Genomic DNA, 21065 nt, shown 5'->3' with positions numbered 1-21065 from the left:
TTATGTAACAGCATTGTACAGCAAATGTTTGGCATTCAACGTAAAATGTATTTATTTTAGTCGTTTAAATGTAAGTATGACATTTATTATATTGGAATCGCGCACATCACATTTTGTTTCTCATTGTACCACCAAAGCCAATTTCCACTGCGCTCTCACTGTTACTACAGCCTAATGTAGATCACAATTCACAGCACGTAATGTAACAGCAGGACACTTCCAAAGATGGCAAAGGATCGGAGGAGCACCTAAAGGCAGCACGGGGCTCTACAATGGATAGGAAACGATACAATTTAAAACACTGATAACGTTAGTCTCCAGTTAAATCATTTTTTGCACATTTTAGAGCGGTGTTACTCAAAAAGGACTTACTGCTTTTAGTTTACCTTTTTTTTTTTAAGTAACCTCACTGCCCATCTTCATATTCAAAGTGGAACCAAATTACTCATTCAAATACAAATGTATACTGTAGTTATTATAACGAGAAAATCCAAATCTGCAACACATTCAGAAGTTTAGTGTTGGTTCAAGCTGTGGTAACATCCCCCCTCTTTCTCCTATCAAAAAGCTCAGTTTCAATGTCCATGTTCCACCTCCTTAAATAGATATATTTGCAGACATCGAAGACCTCCCTTTGGTTTTGAGAAAACTATAAAACAGAATTAAGGTGCAATATACAGTATACACAAATAACAAAATATTTATTTACATAAAAATGAATTCAACATGAAAAAACTGTATCAAGCCATAACAGAGACTTGATGTGCAGCTCTGGATGCTAGAGTTCACACCTGAAAGTCTCTAGACATCGCTCCTAGCTGATTCTCAGAGTGGTCAACATTTCTTCACTCCAGCAAATCAAGTGTTTGTAGTATTTAATTCATTTGTGTGACTGTGTGTGTGTGTTTGCATGCTGTTCAACATGACAACCAACTTCAAAAATTTCTTTAAGGAATGCGTCACACATCCTTGATAAGTTGTTTCAGCTGTCTTTTGTCTTCGACTTGAGGAAGGGCTTATGCAGCACATCGTGGAGTCGCCGAGCCTGCAAACACAAAATGTCAACACAATAATTTTGAGAAATGTTCTATCAACCTTCTGTATACTCATATGGTGCACATTTACTTTTTCTCACTTTTTGTGGCCCGAGGCCTGGACAGAGAACCAAGTCTTCCTTAGAGGCACTGATGATTCCTTCAACAGACTGGAAAAAAACACAAAATTCATCAGCTCAGTATGAAAAGATTAAGCCTGTGGATATGTCTGTACATATAAACTGAGCGTAATAAAGCAGCAATATACGGATGAGTTTTCTTTGTAGTGGTGCTCACCTGGAAAGTGGACAGCAAGGTCATGGCATCGGTCTTGTTTATGGACTTTACAGTGGTCAGGCAATCAGTAACCTTAAAACATACCGAACAATCAGCAGCAACATTCAAAGACTGAAAAACACACTGGAAAATAGTCTTGTTGCATTTCTGTGTGACTACATCATATTCGGTCAATCACATTTAAACGCCTTCCATATTCTTATTTTTTTCTTTTTATTTGTGACTTTTACTACCACAGCTGCATAAGGACAGAATCTTTTACAACACTTACAATCACATCACCCGTGCAGTGCAGATACAGCATAATTTGCAGGACAATTGCCCTGCTTTTCTTTCCTCTACTTTCATTTTCTTTTTTCCTCATTGTTTTTGTTAAAAGACAAAGAGAGGCAAAAGAAAAAAATAAAGAGTTCAGTATGGACAGACGCACGTGAGCCTGCTCGCCCACTGAAGCGCACACACGCACCTGCGAAAGCAAGTGAGCACAAGTGGATATGGAAGCACGCCACATACGCCTCCACACCCGCCCATCCCCCTAAACACACATGCATACCCAAGCGGACCCATCCAAGCACCAACTATAACCCTCCATATTTTTCAATAACAATCTTTACTGGAAAACAACAAATCCACACACCTTTGACAGATAGTTTTTTTCAACTTGCTCCTTCAGTGCATCTGCTGGTTTCTTTTCATATGACTTGTATGTTTCCAGGTAACGGCCAGCCTCCTCTGGACTGTTAAATCCACAGGAAGACAGTATTACTTATGTTTATTTATTCATTTCTTTTTACTTGTTCATTTTACAGAACTACGTGATTCTTGATCCTGGCCAGAATAAATAATAATAAAACAACATATTGTATGGATGTTTCAATTAAATGTTTGAAATATGAATATAAACTACATATCAATTACAAGTCAAAGATGTATGACATAACACATCAAAAGATGGAGCAACTAACTTAATAATTTGATTTCTCATTTTTTTTAGGTGGCAAAGAAAGGATAATAGAGAAGTAAACTTTCAAAACTGTTTCCAAGAACGCTCTTTTATTCCATCTGAGTCTTGTAGCAAACTGCTCATCTGTGGCAGGTCTTACCTCCAAGCCAAAATGAGAGTGCAGTCAGCCATGATGCAGATGCGAGCCAGCTCCTTTAATGCATGATGAGGATCTTTCTGTGATGATGTGTGACGATGTCAGTTAGACAGGCTACAATTCATTTCAAAACTGGTTCAGGCTATAGATACCCTGAACCAGATCTGAGTCTTTCTCATACACTATCTAGTATTTGTGAACTCTGGCATTTATATCTTTCTACATACAGCACAGAAACTGTCTCCAGCTGCAAACTTCAGACTTAAATTATACCAACATTAGCAAAATTTATTCCACTGCGGCAAAATATACTTCACAAATACTTCTGCATGGATAGCTTACATTACAGCTGTCCTTTAATGGTTTAGTGTTTTGTATGGGCTGTTCAATTTTGTTAATTATTATTATTATTATGTTAAATATGAAATGCCGAACATTCTTATCCCAGTACTTTAATGGAAAATTACATTACTAATGTGAAAGCTGTTGTAGTGAACTAGCAGGGTATTTTTATCTGTGGTTTTGTTATCAACTTGCTTTAAAGTCTGTTTTTGCCACTAGTATTACCAGATAACCAGATGTCTTCAAGTTTTCTTTTCTCTTATAGACAGTTAAATATTAACATGAAATCAAAGTGAACATCAGCAAAGGGAGTATTATTCTTAAGTTTCGAACAGAATTTAGGCAGCCGCTCTTACTTGCCACAATGAACAAAGGTAAATGTAGTTTTTAAAAATGCACGTCACAGCTTTTAAAGTGCTGTGTCTGGAATGTGCCACAAGAGTAATAATAATATATTTGTTTACTGCAAACGTTAAAGCAGAAACTACATAAGAGAAGGCATGGGTCAAACAGGCATATTAATACATGAAAAAATAAATGTATAATTTCAATTTATTCTTTTTTTATTTTATTAATTAGTCTTATATTTCATGTGTATACATTTTTTAAATGCAAGGCCAGATCAATTATATTAAACACTGGCAAACTGATGTATATTAGAAATAGGTACTAGTAGTTAACAGAGTAAAATAGGAAATTTATGACACCTTTGAACAGCTGCCCTAGCTAATCAGAATTTAATCAGATTTGATATGCAGATATCAACTGATTAAAAAGGCCATCTGATAATCTGATAATGAACTTCCTTTGTCTTCAAAGTTTCTTAAATATAGTACTAACAACAGAATATTACCTTTCAGGAGTTAAAACAATACTGTTCATGAAACATAGTACTTTCAGCTGTGAGACAGACAGTATTGACTTAATTATTCATTTTGTCCATGTGAAATTCAATGTTTTGATTACAAAATATGTTTTCACTTACCACATCTACTTGTACCAGTAACACCCGCAGGGTGAAAGTCTGTCCAAGCTGCTTGAGACGATCATGGATATAGTTTGGATTGAGATTGTGATACCTCAGACTTCATGCCAGGCCCAAAACCAACATCACAGCAAAACAAAACACACACGAGAGAAAAGAAAAAAGGCGTGAAAAGGGGGAAGTTTGCACAACAAATATTGAAGAAAGAAAAAAAATCTGCATTCTTTAAAATAATTTATATACAGTTGAGACAACATTGCACAAAACAAGGCACACATTGTTTGCTTCTCTACATACACATACAAACACATCCTCTGGATATCAAATACATACATGCCATTGTTGAGACTCAAAAACCCACCTGAGGAAGAGCGCACAAGTTGTTTGGCCCAAGACATAGTCTGGTACCACTTCGCCAAACTCCCACGGGACACTCCTCACAAACTTCAGGATGGGATTTCCCCGCTGAATAAGTAAAAACAAACATGTGATTACATACCTGCACAAGCCAACCTACAAACCTGAAAACAAACAACTCCAAGCTAACAAAGAAACATCAGCTTTAGTATCAACAAACTAATATACCCAGAGACTGAATGGGAATAAGATGTGTAGATGATTGATGTATGAATGGGGAGAGTTGGTGATTTCGTGTATAAATCACTCCCTACATATACACATGTCAAGATGCTGATGTCTACCTGTCGAGGACTGACAATGATGCTGCTCCCAGACCCTGCTGGTTTTGGACCCAAGCCTGGATCTGACCTTTGACAGTTCCCCTCCTTTTGGTCTGTAGCAGCCACCTGTGTCTCCTCGTAACTCTTTCCTTCAGATCCACCTGCAGTGTCTTTAGCACAGTCCTGAACTGTCTCGCATGCTCCTGCGGCAGATGTCACTGAATCTGACTCAGTTTGTTTCAACTTGGTAACTCCAGCACCTTCAGTCTTCGGTGGTTTGGTGGGACCTCCTCTCTGGGGAGGAGCAGCGTTGCTTTTACTCTGGACGATGTATTCTGCATAGGACAGGGGCTGGACCACGGGGACAGGCTTTGCTGGAGATGCGTCTGAGGCTGAGGTGCTTTGTCCTCCTTTAGATGAAGACTGAAACTGAGGCTTTGGCTGGAATATAATTACATGGAAATCATGTCTGAGAGCCGTGAAATTAATTACAAACAACCACTCACGTTTATGGAAAGCTGTCCTGTAACAAACGTCTGTTGCTTTGTTGTTCAGCTAATTAAAAGTCTGAAAAGTTGGAAAGCTATTTACCAACGGGAAAGCTAACGTACTGTAGCTAACGTTAGCTAGCTAATACCTAGCCGCCATAAAAGTTAGCGTTAATTCTAGTAAAATACTCACCGGTGTTCTTTCTTTGGTGAAAGCAGAGTCGTCAAGATTGATGTTAAATCTTCTCTTCATGTCTTTTAGCTGATTGAGACTTTTCAAGAAAACACATGCCACTCACTGGTGAGATTCAAGACGCTACTATCAACAGCGGCACTATGACGACATCCGACTTCCTTCAGAATAAAAGCACCGTCTCGAAATCTGCATCTCCGCGGTGCCATTCAATCTGTAAACCGAAAGTCTGAAAAAGCGCGACGCTCAAGTCAACCTGCGATCTGTAGCTGAGGAGAGAGTTAAGGGGAATGTAATTCGCAATGCTTACTGACCGATTCTTGGCCTTTTTGCAAACCCTTCTGTGGTTAAAGCTTGTTCGTTGTCTGAAATGCAAAAAAGGGACAATTCGCTGCATTTTTCACACGTAAACCATAGTGCACTAGAATATACATCTAAAACTAAAAATTAATCTCCTAAAGGGCTCTGGTAGACCACAATGAACCACGTCTCTCTCGAAAAACACTATACTTATGTCAAATCTGGCCTAGACTATCCAAGACGGGGTAAAAATTATTTAAAATAAAGTTTCACATTTGTGAAACCTATTTTCTATTTGTTAAAGTGCGAAAAAAAAGACAAAATTGCAAAAAACACAATAAATCTCCCTGTGCATTTATGTTGCATATACAATAAACACATTTCTTTTTGTTTCACGTTCTTAGTCAGTTTACTTGGGCATGTTGGAGAGGAGGGCATGGAAGATTATATTCAGTGTACAGTTATGTTTATATGTTGACTCACTGGTGATTATTGTATACTTTTCTGAAATCAAAAGATGAGGGAAAAAAACGATTAAATTGACTTTCAAAATACCCGAGGCGGACTGAAGTGAACAAAGCACACAAAGCACACAAGTATGTAGAGATCATTGAGGTTTTCAATAAACATCAACACATTTATGTACAAAGCAGGCGATGTCATATTCATATGACCCAAAACCAAAACTCCTAAAATGCATTTTCTTCCTTTTTCGTCATTAAAATAGCTAAAGGTTACCTCAGGGAATCAAATTAACAGTTCAACTACGCTTTTGGTACAGACTCAGTTTAGTTACAATTTGATAAAACCTCGACAGATTATCTTCCACAGTTTAACAGCCCTGGGTGTGGGAGGTCGACAAAGGAGAACTAATTCCCTCTCGGATGAAAATAAATGAGTTATGAGTGCAAGATTAATTAAAAAACGCATCCCTGCCAGTTTTCCTACAAGCACCAAGTCCGTCTTTGTTCTTCAGTCATCCAACGGGATGAAAGCATCCAGTGGAGCCCATTTCCCCCACACACTGCTGACACAGAAGATCTACCAGTGGCCAGGGTAACAGCATTTACAAGTCAAGCAGATATTTAACGCATCAATGGATTAAATGAAAAGGGCTTGTTGGGTTTTTCATTATGTTTGCGTGTTACTACACATTATGTTAATCATAACAATTCTCTCCTATTTACCAGCTGAACACAATGCTGCAAGATGTGTGCTTCATGTGGTTATAGTTCTTGCTTCAGTAAAAAAAGACAAAGAACCTGATTGTCTAATACAATTTTTTTCCCACAGTGGCACAGTTTTGGGACCCTTTCTCAATTTTATAACCACTAGAAGTCATCAGTTAACCCCCAGCGCAATGACATAAACTATGTTCTCCATGTGTGAAGCCACCGAGATAAATTCAATAATGTAAACAGCAACAGAAAGGCAAAAACATATCTAAAGCACATTTATTTTAAAAAAAAAAGAAAAAAAAAAGCCTATGGTTGAGTATGTTTTCACTCACAGAAATTAATTTAATTAATTTGAATTAGAAACATTCTTAAAAAGTAATAATTACCTCCATTTACAGTGAAAAGTTATATTTTTATCCATCCGGTGTATTATTAGGTTAACAATACGTTACATTGCAGTGTTTCAAAAAATTCTATTTGTGGCAATAGCCTTCCTCCTCTCTAAATTCTGACGTTTTTGTGGGTCAGTGAATGCAGGGCAAGTTATATTTATCCCTTTGCAACATTAAGTTATGGCGTGGATAACTGATCAGTTGATCTGGCCAGAGCTGATCAAAATGATGGATGAGGGGAAAAGCAGAGTGCAGAGTGAGTGAATGCAAACTTTTAGACCCTGCGCAATAAACAATTAGGTTTTACTTTAACTGCGCCTGGTGTTCCACTGCTCTGTCTGACACCAGCACACTCAGCGCTCTGAGAGTGGGGTCAAATTAATTACTGCATGATATGTACATATTTCAAAGCGCCAGAAAATCTATTTGTGGTGGCAGATGTTTTTACTGTGGCAGCTGGCCACTAATATATGAATATGTGGAAAACAATGCATTGACATCACTGAAGGATGGTGGCTCAATGTCCAGTCAGTCAGATTTTAGTTGTGATCTGAATCTGAGATTTAAGGGTATTATGGTAGCTTCTGTCCTGCTGGCAACTTCCCAACATCTAGGATCTCTGTACACATCCAGCACTGCTTTCAAATCAAGCCCAGATGACAAATTGTAAAATCCGACCTTTGAAATGTTTACACGCAACCAAACATCTTTTAGTTTTAAAACACTATCATGGCAAGCACAAAGTAATGGTGTGCTTTGTGAATCTGAAATTATATTGTATATTATAGTGTTTTGCAAAACACATGACACTGCATGTAAGGATATTGGTGTTAAAACTGTGGCAAATGAAATGTCTGTTCAAATATAATGTTTTCAGGTTGGAAAAAAAAAATCCCAACAAAGCCCAAACAAAAGACCAGGTCAGAGTCAAAAACAAGGTTGATTCTGTTTAAAATAGAGGGAATGAAAATCACACCCAGGACAGTGGAAACTGAATTAGTTATGCTTCGTGAATCAAATTTAAACCTTCTTTTTGCATCCAATATATTCAGTTATTCCATTCCTTCAAATTAATCAGATGTGGCAGCCTGTTCCAGGATTCACAACACGTGGTCACTCTCCTGTCCTGAAGACCCAGGCTTCCCAAAACAAATCACATGTGCGGTTCTACCAAAAACGATGTCTGCATTCTTTGTTTATAAAACCAGGGATTGGAGATAACTGGGGGAATTACAGCAGAACAAGGAAACAATCTCCACTTAACACAAATCTTTAAGAAAGCATAGAAGTAGAACAAATTTAGAGAAACTAATCTTTTACAAAAAAACTTGCGCCACTAGTTAGTTTGGTTTGTTTTCTCTTCAGTCTTTACAACAGTGACCGCTTAAATGAGCAGCAACACTGAGGAGTTGGTGGTGAAAGTCACTACACACACGCACGCACACACACACACACACACTCTACAGTCATACAACTGTGCACATGTCAGTATGTCCAGTTTACTCAGTGGTATCACAGGTGCAGTCTGCCAGTCACTCTCTCACACAAACTGAAACAAACTGGGGAGCTGGGTGGGGCAGTGGCTGGTGCGCCTATATTGTAACTGTGACAACTAGGGTGCTTTTCTTTTTCTAGGTGGTTAATGAGGCTCAGTCAAGTCATCTGGCTGCCAGAGGGAACTGTGGGAAGGTAGGTCCTCCTGTGAAGCATTTGTTTTTTTACATTTTCCTTCAGTCCTTTAAGGAGCGGCTGTGTGCAGACAAAGAGAAAAAAAGATCAAAGTTTGTTCATCATTTGATGTCAACAGAGAACATTAGGTTTAATTATATCTACAACACGTCTATTTAATATGCAGAGGAACAATACAATGAGGGAGGCTGATGACATTGTAACTGACCAGTGAGCCAAAGAGCTAATGTGGGTCTTTAAACAAGTTAAAATGTAGAGAAGACAAGACAAAGGTGGAAGGATAAGTATTTTACTGATTACGGCATGGCAGAATAGAGAAATTGATTCGAAACTGAGTGAATGAGTATGTTGCCACTGTACTGATGATCAACCAAACAAGGTTGACATCAAGTTAATAAGCTTAAAAATACATATGAATAATTCAGTTGCTGAAAAAGTAGCACTTAAATATTAATACATCAAGTTTGGAAAGGGAATCATGCTATGCAAAAACTTTTTAATATCAGTTGTTATAAAACAGCCAATGCTCACAATGGAATGAATAAAACATGAGTATAAAGACAAGGACATAGACTGACAAAAAAGTGGAAGAATAAAAATGTTACCGTGAGGGCTTGGCAATTTTAGCTTTCATCATCTGAGACATGGGGTTTAGCAATGGCCATCTCCTCCTTGCTATTCGCAATCATCTTACACTTCTACAAAGACAGACAAAAACAAATCAGCTACTTGCATAGTAAATATCCTGAAAAACACAACCACGTTACTCACACTTCAACATTCTTTCATTCAACATTGTTTTTATCAAGCATGTACACAGGGCTCTGGACTGTGACCAAAATGATCAGTCTGACAATTTTTGGTGAGGGGGCTTGTTAAAATTTCTTGTGGTTACATTCATGCAAGTGCATGACGCAGACTGAGGTCACTCATACATGGGTCTAACACGTGTTAAATGCATATTGTCAGGCCTGTGTTAAATATGTCCAGTGTATGAAATGTCTGTATCCTCATTGGGCTGCATATTAAATAAATTGTTATAGGGTCACATCTCTCACTACGCCCAGATGTTGCCTCACTTCCTCTTCCTCTCAGTGCAGTTCTTATTCTCACAGAACTGAAGTTGCATCCAGTAACTTTACTTACTACTACTATCAGTATAACGTTACCCGGGGGAAACACTGGGTGTTTTTGCAACTTCAGCATATTGGATTGTGATGTTTATTACAACTTCAGTATATCTGCTGCCTTATGTTCAAGACAGCTCTGATTAACCAGAGCAGCAGCTCCAGTTTCGGCACGGCAGCCATCAGAATTGATGGGCTATTACGTTACCCTTTTCCAATCAAAATTATCGTGTGCACACAAGTTTTTCAAACACGGGTAAACCCGCTAAAAATATGCTATTGACTGCTTTCCCATTGCCAGGAGAGCAGAGCTTTGAACACACTGCAGCAAACAAGTATGCTTTTCAGTGAGTGTGTGTTTTGTTTTGGTAATTCAGTTTGATGTCACAGACATGCTGGAGCTAAACAATGGACAGAGGTCTGTCTCTAAACTTTATGGTTACTTCTCTTTATAGATCTCTTAATCAGTCTTTCTTTCAAACTCAGTGCAGACTAATTTGGAGCTATGTTTAGCGCTGCTTGGGTGCAGATGGACGGTAATTAGTGGCGTCCCGTCATTACATCTTGTCGATTAAGGAGCTGATATTAGCACGTTCACCCGAGCATCAATGCTGATCGGAGCCGGAGGCGATAAGTATCCGTGACTGCTCGACTCATTTGTTTTTTGGCAATCAGATTTTAATTTGAAAAAAAAAAACAAACAATTAAAATAATAATAGAAATGAAAAAAGGGTGCAACCAAATCATGTGCTGGCGTGACCAACTAAGAAAGTTGGTTGCACAACTGTTACTAGAGGAAAAGTTAGTCTGGAGCCCTGAAAAACACACAGCCATTTACCTCTGTAAGCTCCTTGATGGTGTGTATGTTCGCTTGCTGAGTGACCTTCCTCTTTGCTTCCTCGATGTGGTCCAGGTTAAGGGTTGGTGTTGGTGGGGCGAGACATGGGGGAGGCTTGTTAGTGATGGTAGGAAGCGGGGCAAGGGGAGGCATGGCCGCCAGGGCACCCATGTTGGTCAAGGCAGCTGTCATAGTAGCTGCTGTCATACTTGCCATAGCGGCACTCATGGTGATGTTTGACATGCTGGGCATTCCTGGAATATTGGGTAGCCCCATTGGACCCATGTTGGGCATATTCGGCATGTTGGGCATCCCCATGCCCATTGGTAGAGGTAACGGTAGAGGTAGGGAGAGGGGGGCGGGAGATGGAGTGGGAAGAGGGAGCTGGAGGATGGCTTTTGGCCGAAGACTCTCAGGAATGGGCACCCCCGCCTTAGCACACATGGCAGCAGCATTAGCTTTGGCTATCTCCAGTAACTGGTCCTTATCTGAAGAAAGAGAGGGAGGGGTAAAGCAACAACAGCACACAGAGAGGGAAAAGGGGTCAGATTAAGCATACGAGCTGAGTGGAAAAGAATTCTTACAAAAAATGTAGGTTAATGGTTATAAATGGTGTGACTTAAGTGTGACTGTCATTAGTGACCATCATAATGTTTTTACCCAGTTCAGTCAGCCGTGGAGGAGTCTTGCTGGTGCTGCGTCGTGTCCGGGACCCTGAGCGGCGCTGTTTGCGTAGAATGAGAACTGGAGAGTGGCTAGGTTCCCTTTTCCACCTGTCTCGCCTATCGAAGGAACGACTGCGAAATACTGGGCGCCTCCCTCGACCCCTCGACCTAGACCTGCGTCTGCGGTCAGACGAACGAGACCTTGATCTCCTGCTTCTGTCTCCTGACCTTTTCCTCCGGCCTGTGGAGCGACTCCTGGATCTCTTGCTTCGGTCTGTGGACTTGGACCTCCTCCTTCCACGGGCATTGGGTGAGCGGGATCGTCTCTTTCGTGTTGGAGAACGGGACTTGGATCGGCGAGCTCTGGTTCGTGATTTGGAGCGTGACCGCCTACGCCGCCCAGCAGAACGCGACCTCCGCCGCCGAGCAGGACTCCGAGATTTAGATCGACGTTTCTTTCTTTCCGATGGAGAGACAGATTCTCTTTTCCTTACAGGAGACTTGGACCTGGGAGAGGTGAACAATAAGACTGATGAAAAACTGCACATATGTACAATACTGACTTACTAGTGCATCATAATTTCAGCATTGGGCCTGGCAGCTAGATACCTTTGAAGTTCCCGGTTTTTCATTTCATAACATTTAATACACCTTCAGACTTCACAATAATTGAATTCAAGGACATATAGGACCCTGATTTGTGATGTGGGGCAGGCGCATACACAAATAACACACCTAGACTGCTTCCTTCTTGATGTAGACTTGGATGCCGATCGTCGAGGTGAAGAAGTTGAGCGTGAAAGTTTCCTGCGATCTGTGGGTGAGGGGGACAGCTGCTTCTTCTGCACCTGCGGAGATGCTGAACCTGAGGAGCTTCTCTGGCCTTTAAATGCCGTTTTAATTGGAGAGGAAGAATCCTCTTCTTCGTCTGAGTGTTGCGAACAATCTGACCCATCAGGGTCAGTGCCGGGATCTCTGGAACCAGATCTGGACCTGGAAGCATCCCGTTCATTAGATGAGCTGGCGCGCTCACTCTGTTGCTTGTTATGGTTGGGAGAAAGTCCTTTAGATTGCTCCTGCAAGGTATCGGAGGTACTTCCAGCTTGAGAACTGGAGGCAGCTGCTGAGGGCACAGGTTTCCAGCCACCTGCATGGTACATGTTGAGACATGTTTAGCCATTATAAGACAACATTAACAAATATTACTGGGGAACTGAGCTCCTTCTTTTTGGAGTCTATACTTTAAACTAGACAATAGAAGTATGCCATAATAAATATTCACTGCTAGTTAAAAAGAGCAAACAAGGAGCAAGATGTCTACCAACTCCAAGTGTCTTGAAGGTGTGAGGGATGGAGAGTAACTTCACTGTTATCTGATTTTGATTTTGAGTGTGGGCAATACGTATATGAGTTGTAAAACTGTTGTCAAGTCAATGTTACACATCAAATTGGTTTACAAATAAAGGGCCCAGTTTGTGGAGAACAGAGATTTAAGATTCACTTTGGTTTTTGTAATAGAAGGAGAGCAGATACAAGAACTTGAGGAGCAAAATTTAAGTTATTGTAGTTTGCCATTTTTGTATCAGTTACTCACCATGTGGTACCTTGAATTCATGAACTGTTTTTTACATGCCTGCATGGTGAATGGAGAATCCAAAAAAGGTAAACATTCTTCATGAATTAAAATATACTGGAAGAGCATTTAAGAACAGCAAAACTATATCAATACATCTGTTTACCATCTCTCCTGCAGTATAATCCTAGTCTGATTTATCCAGTCGGTTGCTCAGTATCTCCCAAACACATGCATTTTCACTTAAACGTTACCATATAAACCACTTCTGCCCATGACCAGCTCACTCTGATCATGTTTCTGCATATTTGCTCTGCTTGTGCAGACATAGAGAGCACGTGTGCCAAGGCATGCCACTCTGATGTTTATGGGAGTGTTCTGAATCGCAACTTTTTAGCAAAATCGATGTGTTTGTGAAGCACTGAGCATTTGACTGAATAAATGAGACCAAGATTATACTGCAGAAGTTGTGTGAGAGTTTGTAAAAGGATGCTAGGATATAGTTTTGCTGCCGTTAAAAAAGCCTGTTAACGTCATTTCATGAATAATGTTTGCCTATTTTGGATTCTCCATTTACTGTGGAGACATGGAAGAAGAACAAAGTTTATTTTTTACGAGTTAAACTCAACACGCAATGAGTAACTGATATAAAAATGGACCTTTTGTGGGTGAAATTATCCTTTAGAAACACAGCAATTGAAGAAAAAAAGTCTGACCTGTTGTAACTGAAAATCCTCCACTTTCTCCATCTGTCTGCTCTGCCTCAGGAGAGGAAGCCTTCCTCTCCTTGACAGGAGACGAGGATGTGGATCTTGCTGGGGAGGAGCTGTCAGAGTGTTCATCACTTGACACAGACCTGGACCTGGACTTAGATCTGTTCAAACCGGCCGAGACAGATTTAGACTTCGACCTTCTTCCACTCTTCCTGGGAGATTTGGACCTCCTCTTAACAGGTAATGGTGAGTGTGACTTTGACCGATGCCTTCGAGACAGCGAGCGAGATTTGGAACGTTTGCTAGACCTTGGTGGAGAACGATTTCTCCTGGCGGGGGAACGGGAGCGCCTTCTGACTGGCGACCGGGATTTGGTCCGTTTTCTGGGAGTCCTTGATCTGGAACGCCGGTTGCGCTTCAGGACTACAACGGAACGTGACCGAGTGCGCCTGCTCCTGCGGACCGACCGGGAGCGTGAGCGGCGGGATCTGGGGGGTGGTGACCTCCTACGTCGAGACAAGGATCGACTCCTGGAACGCCTGCCTCCTGTACGCCTTGCTGGTGACCTCGACCTGGAGCGACGAACAGGGCGCCTTGATCTAGAACTGGAGCGACGGGTTCTAGTGACAGAACGTGACCTTGAACGCCTGCTGGCTGCACCACCTCGTCTAGGTGAGCGTGCCCTAGAGTGCCTTGTGCCTCCACGGGAACGTGATTCTGACCTTCGACTTTTCCTTGGAGACCGAGACAGAGAGGGGGACCTGCGCCCGCCCCGTTTAGGGGATCGTGACACCTTTCTTTTGGGAGAATGGGAACTTCTGCGTCGTTTTGGAGAAACAGAAAGTGAACTCCTCCGACGTTTAGGAGACTTGGACCTCCTTGGAGACTTTGACACCTTCTTCTTGGGAGTGAGGGAGCGAGAGGTGGACCGGGACTGACGGGTGACTCTCTTTGGAGACTTTGGGGATGGGGAAAGTGACCTCCTCTTAGATTTGGGGGACTGAGAGCGAGAAAGCTGCCGAGTCTTTAGAGGACTTGTAGATCGTTTTCCCTTTGAGGGTGACCTGGAATGGGTTCTTGACCGTTCTTTTATCGCTGCTGCCGTTTGCCCGTCAGACTGCTCCCTACTAGGACTAGGTGAACGACTATGACTTGACCCAGACCTCTTAATGTCTAAAACCCTGGGAGGGGAAGGAGACGTGGACTTCTGAACTGAATTTGCCCGATCTTTAAGGCCTGGGTCATCTCTTGCTGTAGCACCTTCCTGTTTAGGGATGATGTCAGGGAGTTCCTGGGCATGGCTGAATGTACCATCAGTGAGACTACCTTCTGTCTTAACCTTTACTGTTGCTGTTTGTGTTATCTCATTCTGGTCTGCAGAGGCCAACTTCATTTCTTTTTCTGATCGATTATTTTCCTTTCCTCCTGTTGGGGACACGTCCATATCTGATGTCTCCTCTTTCTTCACTCCAAGCAGCTCAGGTTTCTCCCCTCGTTTGCTTTTAGAAACCAATTTGGAGACTGGTTCCTGCAGGTCTGATACTGCAGCAGGAGAGTATTTTCCATCACCAGCCCCTTTCCCTCCTTCACCCTCAGACTCAGAGCCTGAAGCCGAGCTGCTTTCAGATGGGGAGCGAGATGGGGATTTCTTTTCCTGCTTTTCATCTTTCTTCCTCTTCTTTTTCTTCTTCTTGGCAGCGTGTCTTTTGTGTTTCTTGGATTTGGCATCACCCTCCGTGTCTGCACGATCTGAGTAGAAGTGATGATTTTAAATAAATAAATAAATAAATAATTAAATAAATAACACTTAACAGGAATTAATTAATCACTTTCAAAGAAAATATGAATTATGTGTGTGTGAGGGTCTCCCACCTGTAATTACATCCTTCTTGCCCTCCTCCTTCAACCCAGCTGGGTCTCCAGCTCCTGCAGCTGCTGCCAGTCTGGCACTACAAACACAGGAAAAATAAAAAATTCTGAACTTTATCCTTCTTAATGAGTACATTTTAAGTTACCAATACAAAAATACACAATTGTTTGGGTTAAGTGCAAATCTTGTTTAGGTATAAAAAATCCTTTTTTTTTCTTTTTTTCTTTCTTGGTATTTTTTCTTAGACGACTCTCCCCAGATAAAATGGGAAAATTGGATTTCAAACCATATTTAAAAAAATAACATCCGTGTCAATATGTGGCTTAGGGCCCTGTGCCTTACACCTCATATTCCACACTATGCTGACATTTTTTACACGTAAATAAGATCATTGTACAACCCACAGATTCCATTGTGTAGTGCTGAAAATACTTTTGTAGAATGAAAATGTCTTAAAGCATTCTATACTGGCAATTTATGTACAAAACCTGTGGCAACGGCTCGAAAATAAAATCTGATTAGTAAAAGATGTGAAATACTGAACCAAAATATATAGGTGACACGCTGAAACAAAGATGTGCTTACTATCACATACTTTATCTTTCTGAATTTAATACAATTAAATGAAAACATGCTGATAGAATACATCTACCAAGTCTCAGACATCTAGTTAACACAATGTTTTTCAATTAAATTTTACTTCTGACCTGGCTCTGGTGGCCCTGACAGGCCTTGGTGGCGGAGGCTCCACATCTGACTCAGCACCAGATTCTGAGCTGCTCTCCTTTTCCCCCTTTCTCTTCCTCTTCTTCTTCTTGCTCTTGTGTTTTCTGTGCTTCTTGTTTTTCTTGTGGGGTGGCTCATTCCCTTCCTTGGCATTCACGTCGTCTTTCTCAGGGGCCTCATTCTCACCTGCACAGGGCAGTCAGTTATTCAGGTAAAACAAGTATTTAGCAAATCTCTAACATGCATAAAACCTAGAGCACGTTACTTGATAAATGCTGTGCATAAAAATAAATTAATTTAATCTAATTTATTTCACTCTGTAAAATGTGAACGGTATATAAAGAGTAAATTGACATATGGTTAAGAGACATTTGAAAGACATTGTTTAGCCTTTCAACTTGACAATGCAGTATTTGATGTAATGGTGTTTGCTCCATACAGATGGAATATCCATAACAAGCCATGGCATGAGAAACCGCACTGACTATTTTTCTTTGTATTGGTGAACATGCCTAGAGTAGTTTATTCCTGCCACCACTTTAAACAATTAACTGCATCAAAGAAGAGCATGTGCAGTGACATCTTTCCAACTTGAAGCTTAAAAATAACAACAACAACAAAAAAAACCTTGACAAAAACTTGACTGGCCATGTCACAAAATGCAGCTTTCAAATTGACTTTTATGACAAACTAGTATGTCAAATCTGAAATCTAGGAGAAAACAGCAGCAAAAGGAACTTAATCAAAATGAGTCAAAATTATTAAAAAAAAGTAACTGTGTCTTATCCATTTAGCCATTACTCACCTGAGGGGATGTCCACTGCACATTCCATTGTGCCAGTGCTCCTTCTATTATAAATGGCCCACTGAATGTTACTGGTGTGCTGCTGGCGTCCCTCACTCAACACTGGCAAAGGAAACAAAGGAATAGTAACTTAAGCATTTTGCATTTTTCAACCACATTATTCTTTGGGTCAAAAATTTGACGGGTTGAGTTGCAAACTCAACAGCTTGTCCTTGAACACAAAACCTCAAAGCGTAGTTAAACCTTAAGTATGTCTAAGCACAAATATTGATAGTTGATAAGATAACTTGGAGGAAAGCAAAGCAGCTGATTACCCTTTGCTTTTGAATTAGCAGTCTGTAGACACACTTTTCAATTAGTTTGCAAAGAGTCAAATAAGTAAAATAAGAGATGCAAGTGAACAGTGGCATGTGTCTTCCAACAGATCAGCACATTGCAACCTGCCTGAGGCAAAATACTTGCTTTTGACACCACTGACTGAGATGTGACCAAAGATGTAATAAACATGGTCTGTCAGCACTTAAATATAGGAGCACTGGTAGAAAAAGGTCAATGGCATGACAAGAAGACAAAACATTCAGACCCATTCCTAACCCAACAAAAGTAACTTTGTACTACTCCTTGCAGCATCTCTCAGACTACCCTGAGGCCGGACTGCTAAAGAAAGCAAAGTCCATAACTAGATGTAGAGGTTGGCCAATGGGTCTTTTGTGTATGCACAAATATCACCTTATTATTTCTGAAAAGCTTTTAAAAAATGACAATATTGATCAAATTCTGTGTATGACTTAAGCATGAAACCTCAGACAGACAACCTACAATTTTAAAGCTTTAATAAAGCCAACATTAGCCCTGCTACCATACAAACGTAACAAAACAATTCATGTTTCAGTCAGAATTAGTCCAAAATATAGATAGAAAGTTGTGTGTGATAAATCTGCCTGTGCTTCAATTTTAAAAGGCGTGTTTTTACTTTGAAAACTCAAATAAATTGGTACGTCACCACCTGAACTACACTGTATATATTGTACACAATATGATCAAATAGAAACTCCATTATTCAACTATTTAAAGAAGCAGACATAAAGAAGTGGCTATCTAAAATGCATTACTTATCCTGAAAGTCCAAAGTAACTCTCTTTAACTTTTGTGAGACTGAAATTGAAAGAAGTGATCATCTGTTTTTCCAATGTATTTTTTCTGCAGCATTCTGGGGGGATTTGCAGGACTGTTAGTCAACCTAAATCCAACTGCTTGCTCCTCTCAAAAGAGGAAATATTGTGTTGGGTATTAACATAAAGGACAGTAAGAGTGACTTTTTATTGAACTTTCTGATACCCCCGGCAAAATACTTAATCCATACAACCAAATGGAGAAAAGTGAAATCCCTTTTCTGTCTTTCAAAAGGGACCTTTTTAACAACTACTTTGGTGCTTTAAGACTAATGAAAGGAAAACACCTAGAGTAACTACAGAAAACTGCAGACTACAAGTTATTACTGCTTTAATCTACCTTTGTTTTATTTAGCGTTTTGTCCTGATATTTTTATTATATTATTTTTATTGTATTCTTTACTATATTATTTGAGTTCTATTTCTTGACTGATGTGCCTTATGCATGGGTAAGTAAGTATTAAGTATTCTATGTGGTTACGATATCTATGCCTTGTTTTTTTGTAAATGAATATTTTCCCCTTAAAAAGAACACGTGAGAAGCAATGCTACTCATAGTGAAGCCACATTCTCACAGTATTTACTCAAGTCACATATAAAAATTATTGGCGGGAACAATTAACTTACATTCAGCATTCGTTACTTATCCAAAAACAATTACACTAAAATTGTATGCCACCAACATTTGAAGTTATGTAGCCACAACATCCAGCTAGTGAATGATACCGCTTCGGTTAATGCTAATGTTAGCCTTCCAAGGTACGACTGCCGACATGTTATTTTAGATAAAAGACACGTTAGCTACTACAACGTTAGCCCATCTTTACGTTTATAATATTAAACACTTTTGAGATACAACAATAATATTTTATAAAAACATATCACTAGGCTAAAGTGGTATGGGTTACAGAAGCAAAAAAAGAAAAAAGTTTGAAGCGGCAACGGACGTTAGATAATACTGATCACTGTCAGGCCTGCGCTAACATTCATTCACAGATCGCTGCGGCTAGCTAACAATATCATAAGTTACCGTAACAATGGCTGTGATTTTATTTACACAGCGGTTATTCCCTTAAACGCCAATCGTTTCGCGTTATTTCCAGTTGGACAATGCACACGCCGTGAGAGCCAAACATGCTGCCTGCACGCCGCGGCCTAAAAGCGGCGACCCACTGCCAACTCGTTCACCACCATTACCGCTAGCTACGTTAGCATGCTCGTAGCTATTCAAACTAGCTAGGGCATTTAGCTGCTACTTGTTTCAACAAAGCAAGTTCGTTCGCCAATCATAGCTGTTGATTCTGTAGAAGATCATTACCCAGTTTATGTTCGGCGGAGGCAGTCCGCTTGAAGAAAACGCCGGATAGCTGCAGACCTTTAACGTGTGGCTCCAAACAATCGTTGAATATGCTAACCGTTTACGTTAGCCGACTACCTTATCCGCCATGATGGGGAAAGGTATCCCAAAATGCTATGCTTCGCGGTTTGAATGGTGGCGTCACTGTCTCCAAGGCAACTACATGTAGCAGACCCCTAGCAGACCAATAAAAGAGAAGTACTCTAACAAAAATATTAGACACACAATAAGTTCTGTTCCTACCTCTTCATCTAGATATTTTTTGGTCATCCTTATTTAATGATATACAATGGGGGAAAAACACACGAAACATTTATAATTTATATCGTGTAAATAACAAGCTTAAGGAAGTATCCAGGCTTGAAAAAAAAAAATCTATGTATTTACACCCAAATGTTTTGGATTGATATTGCCAACTTAAAATAAAAAATAAAATACACTTGATGTAATGTTATGCTATAGGCAAGATACGATTGAAAATAACAAATTGGATATAATCCAACTTTTTATTATTTTTGGAAAATGCTTGTGACAAATGAACCTTCTAGGACACCCAGGACATCTGGGACTGGCCGGTGAAGCAATGTTTCATTATCATACAGTGAAAACCTGGCAAATCCTCCTAGATGATGTTAGACAAGCCCAGACTCTGACCACTTTTAGCTCAAAAGTAATATTGCTCCTTTTTTACACTGCCTACTCCACCCAGTAATGACTGCAAACTTATTCTTAAACTTGATTTTAAATCATTTTAAATAATCTTTTTTTTTTTTTTTTTTTATCTTTGCACCTCTTGTCTGCACTAAATCATTTAGTAATTCATTTTATCTTTTCTATCTTATCTCTTTACTATTTTACTATCTTTAATATTTATATATTATTCTTTATGTTTTATATTTCATTGCTCTGTAAAGCACTTTAAACTGCACTGTTGTATGAAATTCCCTTTACAAATAAAGCTGCCTTGCCTTGCCTTTGCTGTGAGTGATCACACTCGAAAAGAGTTTGAATGTTACATTTGCTAATAAAGATCACTTTGGTCATATGTTACAGACATTGAGCACAATAGACTAAATTCATTTTGCTGTACTTGGCTTAATTGTCGGTTTTAATCATCAAATACATTAGTTGGTCATTAAACCCAAAAGGTTTATCAAACTCTGCATTCCCATCTTGTCCTTTGGGAAATTTCCTAGCTGTGTGCATTCCATTTCACAATCAACAGGTAAATTATTTGGTTCAAAGGGATTCCAGGAAGAAGTTGTGGCTTTTATAATGTGTCCTTCTTTACATGGTGCATGGGTACAGCGTACACCACTGTACATTGTACGCTGCTGCTAATTGGCCTTCTCTGTCTGTCTGCAGGCTCACATTGGTCGGTTTCTATATATAAGAGTCTACTTGGGCTAGTTCCTTATTGTTTATGTATGGCCTACGCTCTCACAGCTCTCACTTTTGATGTCGGTCCCCAAGGTTCACACAGAACTTGGCAAAAAAGCTTTTAAATTTGCTGCCCCCTCCACTTGGAATAACTTACAGAA

At 40.0% G+C, this 21065-nt stretch overlaps 2 protein-coding genes across 3 annotated transcripts; both read right to left on the bottom strand.

The window, feature by feature from the left end:
* Positions 1–684: 684 nt before the first annotated feature.
* ercc1 (excision repair cross-complementation group 1) lies at positions 685–5356 on the bottom strand. 2 transcript variants are annotated; one of them, XM_088083149.1, is made up of 9 exons: positions 5120–5356; positions 4460–4879; positions 4120–4223; positions 3759–3858; positions 2435–2511; positions 1969–2068; positions 1332–1403; positions 1126–1204; positions 685–1045 (listed from the first exon to the last, which is right to left on the bottom strand). In XM_088083149.1, exons 1-9 carry the CDS (start codon positions 5177–5179, stop codon positions 1017–1019), a joined length of 1041 nt encoding a protein of 346 aa, XP_087939275.1. In that variant the 5' UTR covers positions 5180–5356; the 3' UTR covers positions 685–1016. The 2 variants fall into 2 exon arrangements, with proteins under 2 accessions (XP_087939275.1, XP_042350806.2); XM_042494872.2 differs by having other exon boundaries at positions 1136–1204; positions 5120–5349.
* A 664-nt stretch (positions 5357–6020) lies between these two features.
* sona (SON DNA and RNA binding protein a) lies at positions 6021–19653 on the bottom strand. The gene is made up of 10 exons (XM_042494306.2): positions 19486–19653; positions 16996–17097; positions 16172–16376; positions 15467–15543; positions 13598–15343; positions 12044–12455; positions 11304–11815; positions 10644–11131; positions 9284–9376; positions 6021–8738 (listed from the first exon to the last, which is right to left on the bottom strand). Exons 2-9 carry the CDS (start codon positions 17021–17023, stop codon positions 9302–9304), a joined length of 3543 nt encoding a protein of 1180 aa, XP_042350240.2. The 5' UTR covers positions 17024–17097; positions 19486–19653; the 3' UTR covers positions 6021–8738; positions 9284–9301.
* Between the last annotated feature and the right edge of the window lie 1412 nt (positions 19654–21065).

The sequence above is a fragment of the Plectropomus leopardus genome, chromosome 10 (genome assembly GCF_026936395.1).
Source record: "Plectropomus leopardus strain MGB_pleo_1.0 chromosome 10, ASM2693639v1, whole genome shotgun sequence".
Taxonomy (NCBI): Eukaryota; Metazoa; Chordata; class Actinopteri; order Perciformes; family Serranidae; genus Plectropomus; species Plectropomus leopardus.
The sequence above is the reverse complement of the archived record's forward strand: the minus strand, read 5'-3'. Positions and strand labels throughout refer to the sequence as shown.